Source organism: Ammospiza caudacuta, chromosome 14, assembly GCF_027887145.1.
Source record: "Ammospiza caudacuta isolate bAmmCau1 chromosome 14, bAmmCau1.pri, whole genome shotgun sequence".
NCBI classification, from domain to species: Eukaryota; Metazoa; Chordata; class Aves; order Passeriformes; family Passerellidae; genus Ammospiza; species Ammospiza caudacuta.
This window is the reverse complement of record NC_080606.1, coordinates 3,240,404-3,263,484: the sequence shown is the minus strand read 5'-3', so window position 1 is coordinate 3,263,484 and position 23,081 is coordinate 3,240,404. Positions and strand designations below refer to the sequence as shown.

The 23,081-nt window shown below is 45.3% G+C and overlaps 1 protein-coding gene across 1 annotated transcript in view; it reads right to left on the bottom strand.

Annotated features, from left to right (window-relative positions):
* AMOT (angiomotin) overlaps positions 1 to 23,051 on the bottom strand; it is a 49,190-nt gene extending 26,139 nt beyond the window's left edge. The window contains exons 1-3 of the mRNA XM_058814122.1: positions 22,282 to 23,051; positions 9,013 to 9,178; positions 6,696 to 7,614 (exon numbers count right to left, since the gene is read on the bottom strand). Of these exons, the coding sequence (XP_058670105.1) occupies positions 6,696 to 7,567 (872 nt within the window). The 5' untranslated portion in view covers positions 7,568 to 7,614; positions 9,013 to 9,178; positions 22,282 to 23,051. The remainder of the gene's footprint in view (positions 1 to 6,695; positions 7,615 to 9,012; positions 9,179 to 22,281) is intronic.
* Positions 23,052 to 23,081: the final 30 nt, after the last annotated feature.

Here is a 23,081-nt window from a genome sequence, read left to right as displayed (position 1 = left end):
AAGCAGGGACAAGCTGTGTAGCTCCTGTGCACAGGTCTTCCCATACAAAAGGCTCAGGTGAGGCTTTCTTCCATTTAAAAAAACATTTCAAAATCAAATCTTTAGCAGAAAATTTATCCTAAGGGCACAAAAGTGTTTCCTAGAAACTATTTTTTTTTTTACAGAAGTACTAAAAGAAAGTGCATCAACAACTACCGGCCAAAATTATTTTCATAACTTTTCTCCACACTTTGTGGATAAAACTGCTCAACTAAGGACTGCTAGGAACAGGCTCTTTTGTTCTGGCCTTAAATGTGCCATCTGTCATCAAGAAAACAATTAATTTTCTTCTGCAAGCCAGGATAGAGAGTTGAAAGCATTGGCTAAGCTTGATGCTACTATTCCAGCATCACTGATCTGAGCTTTCTGAAATATCAATCAATAAACTGCAGCCTGGCTAAATGAGACAAATAAAGGATATGGAAACCAGCCAAAGAATCAGAAGCAGCATTTTCATTCCACCCTGCCCTGACCTATGCAGTAGGTGTGCTTACTGCTCCTAACAATAACTCTGCTGGCTATCAGAGACACATCTAACAATCTATAACCTGCCTGAGTCCACCACAGAACTAAATCCAAGCTACACCCTCTGACATTTCCCAGGCTCTGGAGATCCCCAGCTCAACTCCTGCTGCATCAGCCAAGTAAGAAATCTCCCTGAGAAGACTGTGTGGATTTATCATGCTTGGATGACCTCAGGAGGCAGGATTTGCTTTCTCCTCCAAAAACATTCAACCTTTAACTTCTCTGGAGGTTCTTTATTCTAACAGTTGAAGTCCCTCCCTCTTCATGCTGCAGCCAGTCTCCCCTTCAGCATGGAGCTCAGGCCAGAGCAGACCCAGCCTGGCAGCTCAGTGTGTCCTGCTGCTCTGACACAATTCCCACCCTTTGGGATGCACTTCAGCCCTGCAGCTGGAAAAGCACACAGTGTTGTTCCACCCGGCCAGAGCTGCTACAGAACATCCCCCTGTGCTCCGAGGAGGGACTCCTGCACTGCAGAGGATGGACAAGGCAGCTCAGAGCATTCCCACAGCACCAGGAACAGACAGCAGGGAGCAGGAAGCTGAGCTGGGAGCTCAAGGGTTACACACAACAATCCTGAGCCCAAGTTCAAACACTCAGCACCATCCTTCCTGCTCTCCAAGAAAGAGGGAATCACTCCTTGCACCCACCACTCACATCTGGGCTTTACTCACATCTGGCAGCAGCTCTCAGCCCAGCACAAGGTTCACTATTTCAGCATCATGCCCTTCATGTCTCATTGCCCTGCTTCCCTGCAGAGAAACCTCCAAGTTCCTGCTCAAATTCCTTAATGGAGAAACAAATCTAGCCTTTGTTAACTAAGAAAAACAAAGAATCACTGCTCTAGCTACTGTTTCTCTCCTTCTCACATTCAAGGTGATTGTGGTGCCTGCCAGCAGCATCATTTCAGGAGCTGTATTTCCCCAGAAATGATCATTTGCAGCATGAGGATTTCAGGGGTCATGCAGAAGAGTGATGTGCAATTAATTTCCTCAGGAATGTTCAGTTTAGTAGCAGCAATTTGGTTCTTCTCCTCCCAGGGGGGCAGCTCTACTTATTGTTGCACTGATTTCATTAACTTCATTTGCCAGTTCTCCTAATGAAGAATGAGGCAAAACCATCACAGGCCATGCTCAAGGTCACCTGGTTTGTCTCAGGTGGTTTCCTGCTGCTTTCTCAGCTCACCCAGTTGTGTGCAGAGTTAAAACTTTGCATCCTCACAAACCACTCATCTCCCTGAGTTTACTCTTTACCTATCACCACAGCTCTGCTTTGATGTTGTAATCAATTAGGGAATAACCTTGCTGTGACATTTCATCTGTGATGACCTACAGAGTTAGATCAAAAAGAAATACATTGCCAGTCTGCCTCATGGGTGCAAAAAACCAATTTTCAACCCACAAAACACTCTTTTCCAGTTTGAAAACAACCTGGAGCAGTTACTGAGGAAGACTGGTGTCAGTGAATTAATCTTAAAAGCCTCATGAGGAAGATTTAAATGCCAGTGTTAACATTTTGAGCTATTTGACTAAAAACATCTTGTTATTCTGTCAACAGAGACCCAGTGGCAGAACCTTGCCATCCTAAGCATCAATGAGATGAACAAAATAATGGCCACAGAAACACAACAGCAGCACTTTAATTCTGAAGGGCCAGTGGAACTGACATGCCTTGTAATGATCCTTTTTTTTTAAACCTATTGTAAAGAACAACTCTAGGAAATCATGGCTGAGCATTTCTAAACAGGATACATTTCCAAGAATTCCAGCATCTTGGCACTCACATCCAAAGCCTCTCATAGTCTTGAAATTGTATCAATCTTGTGGGCTCAAGCTAGAACATGAGAGCTTGGAGCCTCTAGTTCTGTGGCATTACTAACAGCATTAAAGCTTCCAAAATGTCCCAAATGCATTTATATTCCCAGCAGAATGAGACAGCACAACTGGGTTAATACATCCTAAAGAATTATATTTTAAAAATATCATCTTTTTAAAAATTGCATTAAAAATCCTAGTAACCTCATAGTGACACCAGACTTATTAAGATCTTGCATGAAAACTTTTGCATACACATTCAAAGAACTTTTTGGCATTCCCACTGCTTACAATTTTGTCTTATAAAATGCTTACATATAATTTGTGGGTAAAAAATACCTGGCTCTGGGATTTCTTTATATTAACAAGAGAAATGAAGAATTTATTTCTCTGGTAAAGCAATTTGGGGTTGAGAGAGTCAGAAAGGTAAACGAACACAATTTGGATTTTTCAATATTTTTATGCTACACTGCAAAATGTAAAGGTAAAAACAACTATTGGTGTCTCTTAACAGTATTGCTGATAAAATGGTAGCAGAAAATTCCCTCCATGAGAGAATGAGTCCTCAGGTAACCCCACAACAGCAATCAAAATTTGATCTGAACCAACCACTTCAGAAAAAATGCAGACTCTCAAAACACATATACAACAAAATTACACAACCTCCTTCCATTTGCCTCAGTGTCACAAAGACCTGAATAAACCAAATGCAGGGGGAAAACAAAACTCACAGCAATTATCCCCACAAGTGTTTGGGTTTGAAAGTATGACTTTAAGGGCCACTTCTCTGTGCACCAGGCAGGAATTTCTGCTCTCTGGCATGGGCAGAGGAACTCCACAGAGGCCAAGTACAAACCTGCATTTATGGCTCTGGAACCAGCAGGGTGAGCTGAGCTTTTGGGGCAGGAAGGCAGAGCCAGGGAGCGAGGGCAGCTCTGCAGCCATGGGGTGCTCAGGCTGCCAGGACAGAGGGACACACACAAGGTCTGTGGCACAGCAGCACAGTGGGGAAGGCAGAAGAATGGATCAGGAAAGATCTCTGGCTCGTTATGGTTTTTTTCTAATGCCTTCCCAGCTTCTCCTGCCTGTTTCATGTTCAAGAAGCTCCAGTCGCCCTCCTGCACCGAGCAGGAAATGCTGCCCGCGGGAGGGAGCAGGCTCCACTCCATTACACAGCCGAAATCAAACCCAGGAATTTTTGTTCTGCTGCCCAGTCACACCTGATTAGCCCCCACTTTGATGCTGCTCAGGGGAACGCAGTGCACACGGTGATTCACTAATTATGGGACAAATTCTGCAGACCTCCCTCTCAAAAACTTTCTGTGAAGTCGATGGGATTAATCACCACAGCAGGAGCTCAGGCACTTGGGCTCCAGACAGAGGATGGCGCTTGAAGCAGAGAGACAAGAAGCTTCATTGCACCCAAAAAAGCACCAGACAGGAGCTTCCTCTGCACCTAAAAATGCATCAGACAGGAGCTTCCTCTGCACCTAAAAATGCATCAGAAATGAGCCTCCTCTGCACCCAAACCTGCATCAGACAGGGGCTTTTTCTGCACCCAAACCTGCATCAGACAGGAGCTTCCTCTGCACTCAAAAATGCATCAGACAGGAGCTTCCTCTGCACCTAAAAATGGAACAGACAGGAGCATCCTCTACACTCAAAAATGCATCAGGCAGGGGCTTCCTCTGTACCCAAAAATGCACCAAACAGGAGTTTCCTCTGCATCTAAAAATATATCAGACAGGGGCTTTTTCTGCACCCAAAATGCATCAGGCAGGGGCTTTTTCTGCACCCAAAGCTGCTCCAGCCCTCGCTGTGCTGCCACAGGAGCCCTTGTAGCCCCAGGACACGGAGCCCAAGGCACCCCTGCTCTGCTCTTAGACTGGTGGGTTGTTTTCACTACCAATGCTAAAGTGCAGCTGAAGTATTAGGGAGAGAACCCGACTCTGGAGCTTCACATGTGGCCAGCCCTCTTCTAAACTTTCTGTAAAATTTCCAAATAACAGCAGAGATGCCTCCAGCATGCCCGGTATTTACATTAAACCAACATCATTACCAACATACACTGTTCCCAAACTTGCACCGCCCAGGAGCAGGTGAGGCAAACTGTTTGCAGACTGGTTTAAACTTACCACACAGCCCATTCCTTTCCCAGACTGGGGAGGGTGAAGCATGAGAATGCTGTGAATTCCCCAATGTTTATCTTGCTCAACGAGTTTTATTTAACCGCATCATTAGGTCACCCTCAAATTCCCCCGAACAATGAGGGGAAAAACCCGCAGAAAAGGGTGTGGCTTCGGGAGCACAGAGAAGGGGCTTTGTTTCCTTGACGCACAATTCAAAAAATGCACACATTTACCAATCCAAATGGATCCCGATAAAGGCTGAGCCGCGGTGCAGGAAAACTGGAGGCTGCAAGGACGCTCCTGGTGAGAGGCAAAAGCTCTCCCCGGAGCTGTTTGCCTTTAAAATCCCCACACACCATCACCCAGCTGCACCTTTAGCAACACAGAAGGTTTCTTGTCTAAATGACAGTTTCTCTTACAGCATGTGGGAGAGGGAGGGGAATAGAGGGCTCGCTGCCTTCCTTTGCTACGCTGCTCTGTAATTTATGGATTAGTCTTGCAATTGTTCTACTGCTCCAGCATTTGCCTGCAAAGGAAACCTCTCCTCTGTGCAGCTATTTAGGTTAAAAAGTAACCTCATTAGATTCCCAGTGCTTTGAAGACAAATTTCAGTTGCTTCCCCTACTGGAAACGTTGCCAGCTGAACCTTTCTCCTCCCCCTCCTTCCCCCCACCATGTTCTTTCAAAGCAGCCAGGATCCATCCAATACAGACAAAAATCACCCTGTCTAGAGGAGCTGACTGTTGGCGTGTTTTCAAATACCTCTCCCTTGAACAGCAAGCAGGCTACATCTCACTGCATATAATATAAGGAGTATTTCTGATGCAGCAGAACCACTGAGGAGCTGTTTCCCTGTCCTGTGTGCACAGAGGTTTGAGGCCTTTGAATCTGCAAAAACATTTACAACGAGCTTCTACAATCATTACCCCCCCTAAACCCTTTACTTCCCCTTTTCCTGGCCTCTTTATTATTTATTTAGCCAGATCAAAGGGCCTTTTCATCAGGCTTGTATGCTGCTGAAGTCATTTCAGATCACAAACAATGGTGGACAAACTCTGAAAATAGCTCCTCATAGGGCTAGGAAGGTTCTGAGCAGATTCAAACTCCCTAAAGCTCAGACTCTGCTCCTAAATACTGACTGGTTTCTTCATGCTCCCCTCAAAATGGGCAAACACAAATTCACAGAGACCTCTCCATTTACATCCTCTCGTTGCTCCTCTGAATTATCCTTTTAGCTTCAAAATGAGGCCAAAATCATTACACCAGATCCCACCTGGTCAGGCAGAGGTGAGATGGTATGGGAACAGGTAAAGTGAGGCTGGGGTTTTAGCCCACCTTAATAAAACTTCATCTTCCCACATGGACATCAGTGTTTGGCTCAAGCCAAATCCAGCTCTTTATCTAGAGGGAACCAGAACAGGCTGAGATTTCAAATGATGCAAGAAAAATGAGCAAAAGCTGAACAAGCAAGCCTGGGATGAGGCACAAAGCATATTCAATTTTCCTCTCCTACACTTCAGGCCACTGGAAATAAAATTCTAAAAACTCTACAGGACTCTCAGAGGTGATTTTTGCTACCTGCACCATTATTGCTTTCATTCATTTTCTCCTGTCCTATGTGATGCACTTTTAAGAAAAATCTTTTGTCTGGCGGATGTAATTAAAGAACAACCTAAGTCTTGGAATAAGTAACTACAAGTTTCTACAATGAATCACACCATAACTTTGGCTTTTGTAGCAAAGCTTTTGTGAGGCTCTGGAGCCTCAGCATTGAACTTCCCCATACCATAAAATCAAGTTGGCTTGTTTTTTTTTTTCTTTGTAAAAAAGTATCAGGCCTCAGCATCTCTTTTTTTTGTTGGATTTTTTTTTTTTTTTGTAAAAAAGCATCAGGCCTCTAGTCAGCTCCTGAAGCAGGTAACAGTCGTTCCAGACAGTCTACAGCTGAACACAACATGTCATCTCACATAATGAAGATGGGGTCTTTGTGGAAGGAAAACCTGCCTCAGGAGTTTCATATTGTCATTCCCTACGTGGCTGTTTTAGTTTTGTATTGTCATTCATGAACTGAGTTTTATATTGTCATTCCCTACCGTGGCTGTTTTAGTTTTACATTGGCATTCATGGACTGAGTTTTATATTGTCATTCCCTACATGGCTGTCACAGGGCTTGTTTTAAGGTCTCTCTTACCTGACTGAGCCATACTCAGGGGGATGCTGATACCTCATCATGGGCCCATCAGATCTTCCCTGCTGGCTCATGCGATGCTCACTATAGAAATGCCCCGAGTCCTGAGGCTTGCAGTTCATAGACGGGGTGGACACGTTTTTGTAAGGGTACTCTGGGGGAGGCCCCCGCTGCTCCATTCCTTTGATGCTGGGCTGGGAAGGGGGCTGCACCGAGTTCTTGTAGAACTCATTGGAGCCAGAATTTTTGTAAGGGTCGCTGGACTGCTGGGGAGAGAGCGGGGACAGCGGGGACAGAGGCGCGCTGGTGACGGGCGCGTGGGCCTTGACGCCGCTGGTGGCCAGGGACAGCTGCATCAGCCGCTCGCTCAGGGAGCGCACGTGGCCCTGCTTGAGGTCCTTCAGCCCCTCGTCCTGGTGCACCTTCCCCGGGCTCACCCTCTGCACCGTGGGCCTCCCCTCAGTCCTCATCTTCTGGTTGGTGACGCCCGTGACGTAGAAGGCGGCCCCGACGCTGGCGTGCGGCTGGCCCCGGAAATACTGCGACTGCACCTTGGCCTCCTCGTAGGTCGGCAGGTCCTCGCTGTTCTGGAGGCGTGGGGAGAGCTGCTTCTCCATGATGCTGTTGTCCACCTGTATCTCCTGGCCCTGGGGCTCCTGGCGGGCAGCATGGGTGACCAGCTGGTGCTCCTGGGAGCTCAGCCCTTCGTTCTGAGGGGCCGGGCTGCCGGTGCTGCTGAAAGGGGGGGCATTGCCTGTGGCTTGCTGGTGTAAGGCCAGAAGGTTGCGGTTGTCATTTGGGTTCCCGTATCGGAGCTGCTCCTGCAGCAGGCGCTGTAAAACTGTCGTAGCTGCTTGCTCTTCTGAATTCCTCATCTCAAACTGTGGTGCCTTTTGGGTGGAATGTAAAAGCTGCCCTTGACCTAAGGAAAGGAGACACGGTTATTAGCGCCTGAGTGGATGGAGGGAGAGATATTCAGGAGCGACTGCTTGAAATGCAGAAAAAAAGCAGGTTAGATTACCAAAGGTTCCCATAACAATGGGGGTCATCAAGGCCCGTGGAGACCTAAGAAGGACGTGCATGCCCGGGGGGCAAAGCCTCACAAAGGTGATGAAAGGTGACTTGAAAGTTTATAGGCAAATCAATCTGCTGCAAGCAGTAGGGATGCGTGCCAAATACCTCAGACAGCATCTCGGGCAAAAAGGAGACGTGGAATTCACAGGATGATGGTAAAAATGCCTGAAACCTGTTTGCTTTATACTTGGAGTTACCAACAGTGAAATACACTTCCCATATTTGTAGGCAGACAAGGATTGAAGTGTGAAATCAGCAACGTGTCGGTTTCAAGGGAAAGAAAAAAAACAAAAAAGAAGCCCATTGAGATAGCATATGGTTCAAAAGAAGTAAAGAAATCTCTCGGCTTGGATAAAGCAATCCATGAATACCTAGTTAGCCAGCAGGTTTTCAGAGTTATGAAATGCCCAGAGTGAGATCAGCACCTCTTCTCCCTGCTGCAGAAAAGCCCAGGCACGGTGCAAGTGAGGACTCGGGAACTTCCTGCTGTACAAAGGCAACCAAATCCTCACACACATCTAAATATCCTCAGCGGAATGCATGCAAATGCAAGGGGAGGAAAAAGAGTTGTCTGATCTAAGGAACAGTAAAAGACCTCTGAGTGGCAGGAAAAAACACTGTGTCCCAATGAGAGAAACACAAAGAGCCAATGTCAGGCACATCCTAAGCACAGATTAGGCCAGTGACCAACAGCAATTGCATTTTGCTCAGTCTCCCAGTGGATTCAGGAGTGTGTCATGGAAACTCAGGCCCATTGGCCTTGCCTGAGTTGAAATATCAAAAATTAATGATACCTTTGAGACATGTAACTGAAAGCAGAGCTACTTCTGAGCTAGAACAGCTCAGAACAGAGCTCAGCCTCACTCGCTGGCCAAGGTACAGCTCTGCCCTGACAGCAGAACACGTGTTGGTGTTCTAGCATTTTCTTTTGTCTCCTCTTTTCTGTATTACATTGTCCCTCAGCAGAAGGTAACTTGTTCCCAACAGTTTGTTCTGTGGCAGAACCAGGAGGCCTGAAGGGTCTGCTTTGTGCTGCACCTCCACAACCTCCCCGTCTGCTCCCTCAGACCAGCCAACCCTGCAACACAAGGACTCCCACTGGGCACACAAAAGCCTCCTGCAAATCTTAATGAAGAGAAAGTTAAAATCCACCTCATTCCAGGCTGCCCACCACGGCAGGAATTCAGGCCCTGTTAGCTGACCTAGAATGTGACTCCTTTGAAATGCTGTTTGAAGTGGCACATACCTTTGTCCTTCACTTGCAGTTCCCTGGGAAGGAGGAGCAGTTCTGCCACATGGGGGGACACACTCAGCCTTCCTCCTGCAAACCCAGGACCTCCACTCAGAGATGGCTTCAGGCTCCTCTTCAGCAGGCCTGATCACTTGATACTCTCCTCGCTCCCAAAATAATTCTGAGGAAAGCATTGAAAACACCATTTTAACCAGCAGATGAGACCCTCAAAATAATAAACCTTGGCCCATAGTTCAGATTTTCCTTTTGCAGCTTCTTGTTTTCTCCCAGAGCCCAACAATTTTGATCCCTTTAGGATGAATGAACCCCCGCGTCCCCAGCAATCTACTCCAGCTGCTGCTTTAATCATGACCATTTCTGCTCCAAGATTAAATGTTGCCAAGTAATGCTTTGTCCCATCTGTGCCTCCAAGTGAAACAGTGATTAAAACCTGCTAATTCTTTGACTCCATTGTTTTATTTTTTGCTCAGAATGAAAGCTGCAGCACAGATGAGGATGCCCTGTGCTTATGGCTCCTTTGCCAGTGGTGCTGAGTATTTCAAACTGTGTCAGCAGAAATCCTCTGCTGGATGGTGACACTGTGAAATGCTTGATAAACTTCAACACACTGTGCCTTAGAAATGACTGTGAGAGTGATCAGTTTGTGAATATTAGCTTTATTTTACAGACTGGGAAAGTCAGGGGAAGAAAAGGACACTGACAAGAGTTTATGCCAGAAATACATTGCAGAGCACAGCTCTAATTCCCAAAACACTCTTTAATTACGTTACTTTTTTCCTTCAGAATATGAAGCAGTAAAGAAACTTTAACCATTGAGAGGAGAAGCAGGAGAATACAGAACAATGTGTATTTAGGCATGTTACAAGAGGCAGTTACTGAAGGTGTCCTAAAGAAAAAGCAATGCAAAAGATGTGGAACATATTTGTGCACTCAGTGTGTTCATACTTTAAGAAAAGGCAATGAAAACAGAACTAGTGAAACTAAAAATATTCATTGATACGTATAATTTAACTTAATTTCCTGGAATGTTGCAAAAAATAAAGTGAACAGATGTAGTGAAGGAATGCAGACGTGGATACTTCTGTCTCTGACTTATTACAGCACAAATCCACACCCAACAAAAACTATCTCAGATCTGGAAGTTAAATACTTGAGGTGTCAACAGCAATTTCAAGGCACATGAACAATATCTAAGGAGAGAACAAGGCAGTGTTGTGTGGTGTGGTACTTCAAGATGGTGGTTGAAAAAAGCAGCTAATGTCAAATTCTTAACTGGTGACTTAGCTCAAGAGGGATATATTGAAAACAGCTGCCAGCAAATATGCAGGAAAGAACCTTTAAAGCAGGCATTAAAGATAGCAGATAACTAGAGCAATTTCTAGCCTCTTTTCTCAGTGTTGCACAACAGAAGTTAAGGATTCCTCATCCCCCCCACACCAGAATCATCACTGACTCTTCTTTTTATAATTTTTTTTAAAACCAAGCTGCCCTGAGCAACCCTTTTTATTAGAGTATAAAAAGGCTTTTATTATGCAATATGATGCTGCCTTTCCACCCAAAGATTTCTTTTGTCTCAACTGGAAAAATCTAAGGAGGTGGTGGTGGGGGGGATTGTTTATTTTTTTAATACAAAGATACAATCCAGCTTGAGATTCAGCCTCTCTGCCTTAAAGATTTTTTTTCAACAGACAAATCCAATCTGTGCATGTTTAACTCCTTCAAATGCTCCAGGAACCATTTCACACGCAGAGCTTCACTCCTCAGCACTACCAGCTCATTCTGCTGAGCTGATGGAGGGAGGGCACAGTTCACACTGAAAAACATTTGCTGGAACTCAATACTACTAATTTTAGTGTGGGTGTAAACTAGAAATCAACCTGGAAACCCAAAGCAAAAGGTGGGCTGAGATATAATATGAAGATATTCTGGCCAACAAATCCGCTTTCTTTAAATACCAACTGGTAGCCTATTTTTTTCCAGATTTATCCCATTATTTTTAATTAACAAAGAAAATCTTGTGCAACTAACTTGGGTGGCAACATTCCTGGAGTCTGCTTTCTGAGCAGGCTGAAAACTCCTGGCAAAACCAGTGAGTTAACTTTTCTATTAACAAAACACAAAAATGAACAGTACAATTGGTGCTGAAGCCCATGTGTTATTTATTTGGACACCAAACTCTATTTTTTTTGTCAGGCTCTTCCAGCAATTTCAGTTTTCACTGTGCCAAAGATGGAAATTAGTGAGATGCACTGGAAAAGTTATGATAGAGCTGGAAGGAAATTGGGAAGGTTCTGTAGATACTTTAAACAGACATATTTGGGGGTTTAGCCTACATCTATTATGATTGATAGGGCTGAAATCAGAGTGACAAGAGCTCTGCCAAACTGTATTGATTGGATGGTGCACTTTCCATAGCCACAAAGCCTAGAAACACCTTTTCCAGTGGAAAATTCAGGTTTAGATCAAATCTCATCCAAGCAACCACAGTGAGATTTCCCAGGCTGAATCAATTTTGCAATTTGCTCCCAAGCATTGCAGCTCTATCATCTTACACCTCATTCTAAACTCTGGTCTGAAATTACTGCTGGTAATTTGAGGGAAACATCAGAACCTAGAACTGGTAGAACTAAGACAGGAATTGCAAATAATGCTTCACCACGCTGAGATCAAGAATGGGCACAAAATGGGGGTAGTGTAGGTACTATTTAAGGAAGAAAAGCCTCATGTTTGCAGGGCATTGTGTAAAAACCCAGTAGCTGAGGCTTCTGTCTTAAACATCATGTAATTATGCACAGGAACCTTGCCAGTCCCTCGTGAGGAAGGAAGATTAATGAAGAATTTAAAATGATAATACTGTCAGGCTGTAGGGAACCAAAGCAGCACATTTCTGTACAGCATGCAAATATTTTCCAGCATTATAAAAATAAACAAGCTTAGACAAGTGAGAGACTCACCACTGTTTGATGAGTGGCTCTAATGCTATAGCTCAATTAACCTGCATGGAGCAATAATAACCTCACAAGCAAAGAGAAGCATCTTTCTTTAGCTTGTGAAACCAAGAGGAATGCAAGAGTCCCTGTGAGGACAGCCTGTGCATACTTGCCCAGAATTACTGCTTAGCCAAGGAGCTAATTAGCTTACACATCAGGTGGGATGGGAACAGGTTCACCACCTCATCAGGGCTGCACTACAGTTAAGCACTTTCAGTTTTACTCCTAAATTCTGTGTCACTCACACGCCAAACAATCCAGTGTCAGACTTCAAACTCCAGCAGCAAATTCTGCAGAGCAATTCTGTGGTTTCTTAAAGGATGTGCTTGTGACACTGCTCATCCTGGCTGGCAGCAGGGGATGAGGGGATGAGATGCTACCAGGCAGATGAAGTTTTTGGCTGGTTTTTAGGTGCTGAGCTTTCTTCAGTCAGACCTGCACTCTGTAATAGAGGAGGGGACAGGAAACAGTGTGGAAAGGACCAGCTGTGAGGTCCCTGGGCAATACTCCCATGCTGAGTCACCCCTGGGTAATGGAAACACTCTGCTGCTCCATGGCCCACGCAAAGCCCAGCAGGCTGATCCCTGATCCTGCAGAATTCACTCAACCTGTGTCGTTGAACCGTGGCTGTTCTGCACCAAGGCTCACTCTGGAGTGGCTGGAAGCATCAGGGACTCAGAGGCAAGGTCCCAAATTATTTAATGACCAGTGGAGGTTACCACTGCTTTCTTCCAGTCCTACCCAACCAGGAGGAGGAGGAGAAGGGAGAGAATACACACCAGGCTAGTCCTGGAGAATAAAGATTCCCAACGTCTGGCGCCAACACCCAGACCTGCAAGGCAGCACCCAACAAGTCCCAGCATTGTGAGATCATTTTAGCACCTGCTCCTAACCAGGAGGAGTTCCAGACTCCATCCATAAACACCTCCCCAGCTCCCATCCAACCCTCCTGGCCCTGCCTGCCTCCATCTGCTACCCCTGGCTCAGGTGATCCCGCAGGGTGGCACCCAGCAGGTGCATGGAGTGCTGCCAGCATTACTCATCTTCATTCCAGAAGGGCAGAGTCACCGGGCAAACAAGAAAAACTTCCTTCTTTTAACGAAAAACAAGAACAATGTCACCCGGAGGGGGGCAAATAAGATGCATACCCATTGTATTAGATCATCGTGCTGCAGCAAGGAAAGGCCAGGAGAACAACCAAACACTGGTCCTGGTTTTAACAACTCTCCCTGCCAAACTGAGTCCACCTGAGCCAGGATTAGGCTGTCCCTAATCCTGCCCCTCAAACATGTCACTGGCACAGGGAAGCCTGGCAGGCTGAACAAAAGGCAGCAAGTTGCTTGGCCTGGCTGGAGATAAATAAGTCAAGACATCAAGATGGGAAGATCCCCTCTAAATTACATCTCAAAGGAAAAAACTGACAAGACCTTACTTGACCTTTGAATTACTGCTCCCCTCACTAAAAAGTATCAATTTCTTCACAGGGAAGTTCCTATAATCTTCACCAACATAATTCAGGCTTTATATTACAAAGGAAAAAAAGAATAAACACTTACAAAGCCCAGTATAAATAGGAATGTGTAGTGGCTTTTAAGCACTTTGAAAAGAATGCTTTGGGATTTCAAGTTCCTCCCTAAAATTTTAAAAGTGACAGGAGCAGGACAATTTATTCTCAAAATACCAGTCTAATAGGAAAACCAGCTGTTTTTATGGAGAATATTTCTACATGAAGACATCACATACCCAATTACTTACACTGTTATGCAGCACTACCTAACCCTGCTCACACATGTGCACAGTCACAACCCTGTAGGGGAGGTTCTGCCATTTCTGCATCATTAATGAAACACAAATTCCACTGCTACCAACTCCAGAAAGGCCAAGATCTCACCTTTTAGATGTCTTCTTGCTAAAACCTTCAAGCTCACTCAGCTGCAGCCACACCAGGTCTCATTTCAGAGAAATTCCTCCCAGCACAGAGCAAGCAAGATTCCTCTGCCTCAAACTCCAGCGATTCCCAGTTATTATCTCTGCAGAACTGGGGAATTGCTGCAGTTTGAACTCGAGATCAAGCTTTGTTTTGTGTTTTGAGAACGCTCCACTTCTGGCTGCTGCTGGCACTCTGGCAGCGCCCTGCTTCTGTCGTCAGCAGCCCCTGTCCCACAACCATCCCAAATATGCCTCAGCACCAGTTTCATTGCATTGTGTGGTTTCTCCATTCCTCCCCTGATTTAGTCCAGGCCTCTCCTCGGGGCTCTCAGATAATGAAAACCATGTGAGAGTAAAATGTAATCTTCAAACACGCAAACCAGTTTCATGTGCATTATCAGAAGGGAGCAAAATGTTGACAGTGCATCATTTGTCCCTACAGATAGGATCAGACTCTTTTAATTGCTGCTGAGATAAAAAAAAAAAAAAAAAAAGAAAAAAAAAAGATTGGAATCACCATCTAGGTTAAAAATAAAATCAAAATTCGAAGCTAAAAGCTTAAGCAGTCCTGAAAACAATGGAAATATGATCCTCAAAGAGATACATCCATTTTGTGCCACCTTAAGGTAGTTTTTCCTCATATGTCAATTGTGGCATCCTGAAAATTTATATCGTAAGTTGACACAAATAAAAAATGTAGGTGGAGGAGGATGCAGAGAAGAAAACAACCACTATGGAATTTTCTGGCTTTTTCTAGCAATACCACAATTTCAACTATTTTAAGCCCCATATGGAGGAGCTCTTCTTATTTCAGAATGCTGTTTCACAGAATTTAAAGGGACTAGCCACAGAATCCAGAAAGCAGGCAGGAATGTCCCCTCCTTTGGTCTCAGGTCTGCTTTTTGTTTCCTTTAGAAAAAGAAACAGCTAAAATACAGATAAATTGCCAATTATCAGCCAGAGGTGCTGTGGCCCAAGGAAGGGCACAAACCCAGTGCAGTACTGGGACAGCCCAACAGTGAGAAATCTCAGTGGGTGTCATGGGTTAAAAGCATGAATTAAAACTAAAACTAAAATCCTACAGAAGATCCAGCCCACTGTATTTTTAGACAGCAAGGATGTTATAAAAGTGGTTTTGGTGTTGTTCTTTTATCATAACCACCTGGGCTTTTCATGTGCACCTTGTAAAAAACCTTTAATTACCTATAAGATGATTAATTGAGCCTCACCACCACACTGGGAGGACGATATTACTCCATTCATTTTAGCACAGTGGTGACTGGCTAAGCCTTGGCCTATATTGATGTTTTTTGTTGCCACAACTATGTCACTCAGGGAATTGATTTCTTTCAATGTGAGCATTCCAGCAACCACTCTAAAACAGATGCAGTTACGGTAGGAAATAATTGGGTTTAGGTGTATTGCTTAGGAAACCTCGTGCAAACCACACCAGCACAACTTCTGCCTTGCTAACAGAAACTTCATCACTGCTGGGAAGATTTTCTGTAGTAACAGCAAGCACAGATCCTGCCTAAATGGATCAGGGATGTTGGCACCCCAGGACTTGTGCAAGCAGAAGGCACAGGAACCCTCTGAGAGTTTTCTACTGGAGAAGAAGATACTGGAGCTGGAGAAGATACTTCTGCAAAGGATCCTCAGCAGCTGCAGGAAAATAGTTAAAGATTCAGAGCCTAAATGAGCTTCAGTGAGTGCACAGAAAGCAGAGGTAGCACACAGCTCCTGGAGCACAAATCCAAGGTGATTTACCCTCCCTGCTCCCCTGAGAGCTCAGTCAATGCCAGCAGGGCCTGTGCAGGAAATGCCCTCAGCTCTCCCCTGCCTGAGGAACGCAGCGCCAGGGCCTCTCCAGGCAGGAACAGCTGCTGTCCTGGGCTCCCAAGGGAACACATCCTGCAGTGTGCCTCCCCCAGCACCTCCCTGGGCCCTGACCTCCATCCCAGCCTTTTGGAAGCTCCCCTCAAACCCCCTGAGCAGCAGGGGATGGGGCCAGCAGTGTCCCACACACAGTTCCTATTGCCAGCCCTGCTCCCCAGATCAGAAATCCACTGGGCTTTCAGCACATGCTGAATCCACTCTTCCCCCCAGCAGTGCTAAGCGTTTTTTATAACTTTTTCTCTTCTAAAGAAGATCCAAATGTTCCACACCCAATCCCAGCTCGACAAGAGCAAAAGCTGCTCTTTCTCATGGAACTTTGGAGTGCTCTTTTGTGCCTGCTCTCCACAGATCCCTCATCTTACCCAAAGGCAGGGTGGAACAGGCTATGTAATGCCTCTTGGTCTCTTCAACCTTCATCATTTACAGTAAAAAGTGTTCCAAATTTGTTTTTACCCAACACAAATATCAGCACTCAGCTGTGCTGACTCCAGAAAATTCCAGATTATCAGCTCCTTGTGCACCTCCACAGGCTATCCCAGGATCCCAGACTGGTTTGGGTTGGAAGGAACATTAAAACCCATCTCATTCCACCCCCCCAGCACAGGCAGGGATGCCATCTCACACTGGTTTTAAATTCTGGCTCTCCAAAAAATACCAAGGCGGTTTCAGCTTTGTTTCTTTTCAAAAAGACAATGGGAAAACAAGGAAAATATATTTTCCCAAGCCCCACAACAAGACAGGCTAGCCCCAGTATGAAGCAATCAAATTTGTTTCAGCTGAACACAGAACCACCCAAATTAGAACAGCAGGAAAAGTCCACCAAACCCTGATGGGAACAAAGTCACTGAAATGTGGAATTACTTTCCTTGAGGGTTCCAGTAAAAAATCCTAATATATTAAGTAATTCTTTCAAAAAACAAGTTCTGTAGAGAAACAAAACATTTTAAGAAAATATTACCACGACGCAACTCTTAGACAAGGTCTCACAAATGCTAATTAATTAATCAATTAATCAAATGCTAATTAATTAAACAAAATCCTAAACTGGCTTAATTCATAAACATTCATATAAGAGAACTGTTCAACAACATCTTGGTCTACAATTGGACACTGTAAGTGCTTTGCTAATACAAATAAGCCTTTAAAAACCAATTTTATTGGATCAGAGAACTTTTTTGTCATTTACACAAAGTCTGGTTCTGTACTGTGACCAATACTGATGAGCCTTAGCCCAACAGTGGTTACCAAGGAAAATGACCAAAGACCTCTCCAAACTCCCCAGGAATTTCAAATATTTAGTATTTAAAAAAAAAAAAAAAAAAAGTTATTTTAAGCTGAGACACAACCAAACTAGACAAGAGTCACTCTCAGAGAGGACAAGAAAGTAAAAAAGCAGCGAGGCTGAATGGCAGCATTTATCTGTGAAGCCCTTCTGCAGGAGCAGGAATGCAGAGTGCCTGCCAGGAGCAGAGGAGACACTCAGCCCTTGGGAACAGGAGGGAGCCCTCACTTGTCCAGGGCCAGCCAAGCCCTGTGGGAGCTGCCCAGGACAAGGATGACACATCCAAGAGCCAGGGACCCACAGCTCCATCCCAGGGAGACTCCAACACACGTTCCTCATGCACCCAGGCTGAGCTCCTCACACAAACCTCTCCACTCTGCTAAGGCAGCATCTTAAAGCTTTCAGGGGTTTGTTTCCACAGGCCTTTGAATTCTGTTCTCAGGGTTTTGTTTTTTTTTTTTTAATTCATATTTCATTCTCTATTCCTATTCACTTCTCAAGCACCAAGCTCCTGCTGACATCAAATGCCTGGTTTGCCCTGAATGGCCATTTATACACAGGTATGTTTTAAATCTATTCTTACTTTAAAAATTACATCCAAGCGTCCATATAAACACAAATTCCATCAACCACAAAAAATTCTATTTACTTACAGGCATAGTAAGCAAGTAAGAAAAGATTATATTGCATGTGTAAGAAATTATTGCTCCTAGGAACAACTTCACACTATTTTTCCCCAAAGCTGTTGGATCTTTTTCCTGTCCTGAAGACATTTCAAGGCTGCTCTGGAGAGCCAGGTGATATGCAAGACTTGGATATTTGCTGACTTTGGAGTTCTCCATACAGCCCATTCCTTTCACATGGACACATCTCCAGTATCAGATCTGTCCAAAGCATGGACCAAATGCTTTTGGAAAGGCTGAAGGTATGGCCATGGAGGCTGCAGCATGAAGCTCTTCCTGTGGCCAGCACTGCATTCCAGAGCTGCTTGGGAATATACTCTGTCCTGTATAAAAGGGTTGAACAACTCCTGCAGCCAAACTGGACTCACAGGGCAGGTAGGTGCCTGCTCTTTCATAAAAGACAATGATTTAAGTCTACAATACGATGCTGCTGCCACATATGGGGAATGTGCAGAGAAAAAATCAGGTACAGGGTATGTGGAAGCCTAACCTAGAAAGTACCTACTCATCAGAAAGTAAAAAAAGCAAAGAATTCCTGAGAGGAATGAGCTTAGAGAAATGGGTTGTGGCCCAGATTCAACACAATGGACTAAATCACTTTGACAAATCCTCCAGTGCTTCCTGCAAGTGTAAAAGCCCAGCAACAGGCAGTTTGGAACACTTCTATGAGGAACCAAGTCCTCTCTTGTATTCCAGTGGACAGAAGAGGAGAAAGAGAGCCTGGACCTTATTGCCAATCCCCAAGAATGGCTGTTCTCACACTTTTATAAACACTTGGTCTCCATGGAAGGGGGATACCTAGCAGCAAACATTGGCAACTAAGGACATTCCACTCCCACTATATCCTCCACAATAGCAAGGAGGGGGAAAAATCCATAAGGCTGCTTTGATTAGGAACCCTTTGAGAGGACTTCTTCAAAAGTGAGTGTCTGAAAATACCTTGAAATGTGGGAATGTGCAACAACAGCCAGATAGAGGAAAACAGACATCTTACTTTATTCTGAAAGCATTTACACTTCAGACCAAAGTGGGAACATCCATTAATCCAAGAATCTTTTGCCAAGAACAAGGTCATCATTTTCTTTTTAATTCACAACATATTCTGCATCAGAGAATCTCATCATTTACAGGTGTTTGGAGCCAGGTTTGAGTTTAATGCATACTCTGGACTTGTAAGATCTTTATTATACTGGGTTTTGTCTTCCCTGCAGGTCAGAGGTCTGCAGCTCTTTAAAAGCCACCAGTAAGAATGAAACAAAAAGTGCACAAGGAGTTCTGCCCCACTAGGGGGGTATAAACAGACAAATTCTTTCACTGCCAGAAGTATTTAAACATTAACACACTCCTGGACTGTCGATAATTCTAAAACTGAAGACCTATTCCTGTGTATACATTACTACAACAATCTAAACCAAGCTCAGATTTTACTCCACATTAAGAAAATTAAGCTTTAATGAGCTCAGATTCTCCTTGAGCTGCTTGCTCATTGCAGTGACAGTGAGCCCCAGCCATGGAGCAAGGCATCATTGTGCTGAGCCCTAGGAAGAATTAAATGGTACAAGTTGTTCTACCAAAATAACCACCAAAAAAAAATATAAATCACATTACACTCAACTGGAAACAAAAGGAAGGGCTAGAAGTGGGAGAAGCATGGGGGTTGCAAATTTTTAATTTCACTGTCATGGTTAGGAAAACGTGGCAGCAAAGCAATGCAACCTTATTTCCAAATAAACAAAAAGATTGGTCAGTCTGCTGATGCAAGACAGACTAAAGAGAACAAGAGAACTATTAAATTATCTCCACTTCTGGGATTCTGGCTATTCTTTTGCAAAGTGAATGGCTTATGCTAATCAGGATGCATCTGAAATGCATCATTCAAGCCTTCTTGTGCAAATACAGTTCTTATTTATCCCAAAAGATCCCCACCAGCTGGCAATGTTTGCATACAATGTTAAACCCAACCTCAAGAGCCCATGCATTATGAGTCATTTTACACTTAAAAACATTAGTTCCCTTCAGAGTTCTCCAAGACCATGTATCCCACGGGAAGAATTTTAGTGGAATTCAGCAATAATACACTACGTTACCATCCAGCTTCCTCCAGCACAAAGAAGTTACAAGTTTTCTGTTGTTCGGTGGGTTTGGTTTTTTTCCCTCCTAACAGTGCTTTTCCTCCAGAACATCTTTGGGGAAGGAACAAAAGGATTTGCACCAATCCCTTCTACATGAATCAAATATTTATGCTATACCCTCTTGAAGCACTTTCATCTAGTAACCTATGGAATGTGATCTCCTGACCTCAACACTCAGGCACGTCTAAATCAGCTGCCCTTTGAGCTGTATTAGAGGCCACAGAGAATTTTTATACATTTGTATCAGGCATATGAAAACCCTGTGGCCCAGCTGTGGCATTCCCTGCCACAAAGCATTAGTGCAAAGTGTGCTCTGGGAAAGGGGAATGCTTTGCTTGTCCCACGTTCATGGCACAATCTGATGTTGTGTGTCACCAGAGCAGGCAGGGTGATGAACCACGCTATCAGCACATGAACCAGCCAGCAGCACAATTTAAATTCAAGTGTCATGGCAAGCTCCAGGATCACATCCCACATGGCCACTCTGCCCAGCTCCCTTCTGCCTCCAGCCCCCTCCCCAGGGCAGCCAGCACTGCCTGCAAAACACCTCCAGAATCCAAAAGGCAAAGCACTCGTGGGATGAGCACCCCATTCCCTCCTTCTGGAAATGCCACCCTTTCCCCAAGAAAAATAAATCATTCTTGTCTTTCTGCCTCATAGGAATCTTTGAAGGATGGGGTTATGTTGCAAATAAGTGTCCTGTAAGTAAAAGAGAGGGAGACCAGGTGTCCCAGATGAACCTGCAACTTCAACTACAGCACAAATTTTTCCAGGCTCAGCTCGTGACCCTGCTCCCTCGAGGAGCAGTCACTGAGGTAACCCTGGTGAAAGTCTGACCCAGAGATTTAACAGGGTCATGGGCCTGATGGTAGGGCTCATGTTTTCACAGCAGCCCTGAAAACCCAACGTGATGCTGCTCATGCTCACACGGGAGCAGCATGAGGGCGCAGGGAAAGCTCCAGAACACAGCTCCAGTGTTCCCACCCTGACCTGGTAGAAAAGGCTCAGTGCCCTGAAACAGTCAAGCAGAAAAATGTGAGACAGCAGCCAAAACCAAGCCCCTTTCCTGTGCCCCAGGAGGGATCCTGGTCAGTCCCCTCAAGGTGCCCCAGTGGCTGCTGCACCTCGGCAGAGACCAAGGCACCCCCAGGTCTGAGGGCCCAGCAGCTCACAGCACCCTGCCTTGCTGCCCCACCTATCCCACCTTCTCTTCCCACACAAATCCCTCCAGGGAAGAGGAAGGGAAAAAACAAACCTTAAAAAAGAAAGAGGAACAGGGAGCAGGACAGACCAACATGTAGCATTTCCTGTATCATCCACAGGAAAAACCCACGCAGCGGGGAAGAGCTCAATGTCAAGGCTGGTTCCACCACGTGAACAGGCAGTTCCTCCTGCTGGGGGATGCTGTGTGATCCCACAGGGAACAATACAATCTTCCCTGACACAAGGAGTCCTACTAGCAGCCACACAAAATTCCACAGGTCCTTCCCTTGCAGAAATGCCTGCCAGCAAAGAAGGAAGGAGGAATGTGGGTACAGAGCTGGGGGAGAAGGAAAATGAGACATTCTCTGTGGTATTATCAGTTGTAAACCAGGACACACTCAGCACTTGGCCCCTACAGAAAGGAGTATTCTGCAAAATATGTTTCCCTGCACAGAGACTGGGCCTCCATCCAGTTATTATGTGCACATGTCCCTGCTGCGTTTTCAGTCTTACTTCGGGAAGAAAAAATCTCAAAACAAAGAAAACATCCCCTCATATTCACTGTGCACAGTGCCAAGCATGCTCCTGACCATGTTCAATAATCTGTTAAGGCGTGCTAATTATGGGTGCAACACTTTTGCACCTTGTGACACAGCAGTAAAGCACTTAATGTAAAACAAATTCCAGTGTGAAACAAGAAATCAGCCGATCGTGGCAGCCCCGTTTGCACGTGTGATACAGAAATGCACAGAGATGCTCCTCTGTGCAGCACGACCAGCAAAGACAATCTCAACACGTGGATTACAAGCACAATGACTGCAATTATTTTCTCAAAAGAAAAGAGCACCACAAGAAACAGCTGCTTTCAAACACAGCCTGACACAAACCCACTTCAGCGACTTCCACCGAGTTTTACTCAATCCAATTACACACAAGTACATCACTATTCGTTTTGGCAATTTACTAGCACTGGTGAAATAGGTGGATGAGCGCATTTTGTTCTTTTTTTCTTTTGCAAGATGAAAAGCAAACTTTACAGGAGAGAGAAGTGATGGACAAAAGCTGACAGAGAAGAGAGCCAGTCTAAATCCCAGGTTAAGGCTGGAGAAAGAATGCAGAGTCCCTTGCAGCATGAGCACATCTCTTACCTAGTGATCTGCTGAAGACAAAAGGGTTTTCTTCTTTTCAGAAACTGGACACTTGTAGCTCGTTGGGTCAGTCACACAAAGCTTCCCTGCTGCCAAAGGTATTCTTTTTCCCCTCGGGTTTTTGTTGTTGTTGTTTGGTTTTTTACCCCAGAGAGTAAAGGGCAGAACAGTGGATTCAGCAGGGGCAAAGGGTGGAATTCGAGATTTAACGGGCTGGAGAACTGCAGAGCTCTCTCCAAAAGATGCTGTATTTCAAGGCGCTTTCATTTGCAAATCCTTCTTCATCCTCAGTGTCAATAAAACTGGAGGAGGGGGAGTAAACTTTTTTTAACCGCAGAAATAAACCGGACTCCACAGTACGGGGAATGTGATACAAACTGGATTTGTGGCTCGACTTTTTATTAAAAATAAATATACTTTCAGAACAAGCAATCGAGCTGGAAGGGGGGTTAAAAAAAATCCCAGAGTCAGCCAGGACCTGCCCGCGGTCGCTGGGAGGAGGATAGCGGTACCTCGAGAGCGGCAGAATAAACACAAAGAGGGGAAAGTCCGCGTCCGGCGGTGGCAGCTGGGCTGTCAGTGGCAGCGCCGCCCGGGGCAGTGGCAGCGCCCGCGGCCCCGGCAGCGAAGGGCGGCCCGCGGCATCGCGCCCGGCCGGGCTGGGCTGGGCTCGCTGCTCCTCGGTTACCTGTGCGCGGCGGCGGAGCGGAGCGGGGCCGGGCTGGCGGCACGGAGCGGGCAGAGCGGGCGGCACGGCTCCCTCCTCCGCCTCCTTCCGCTGCTGAGGGCGCGGGCGGCCC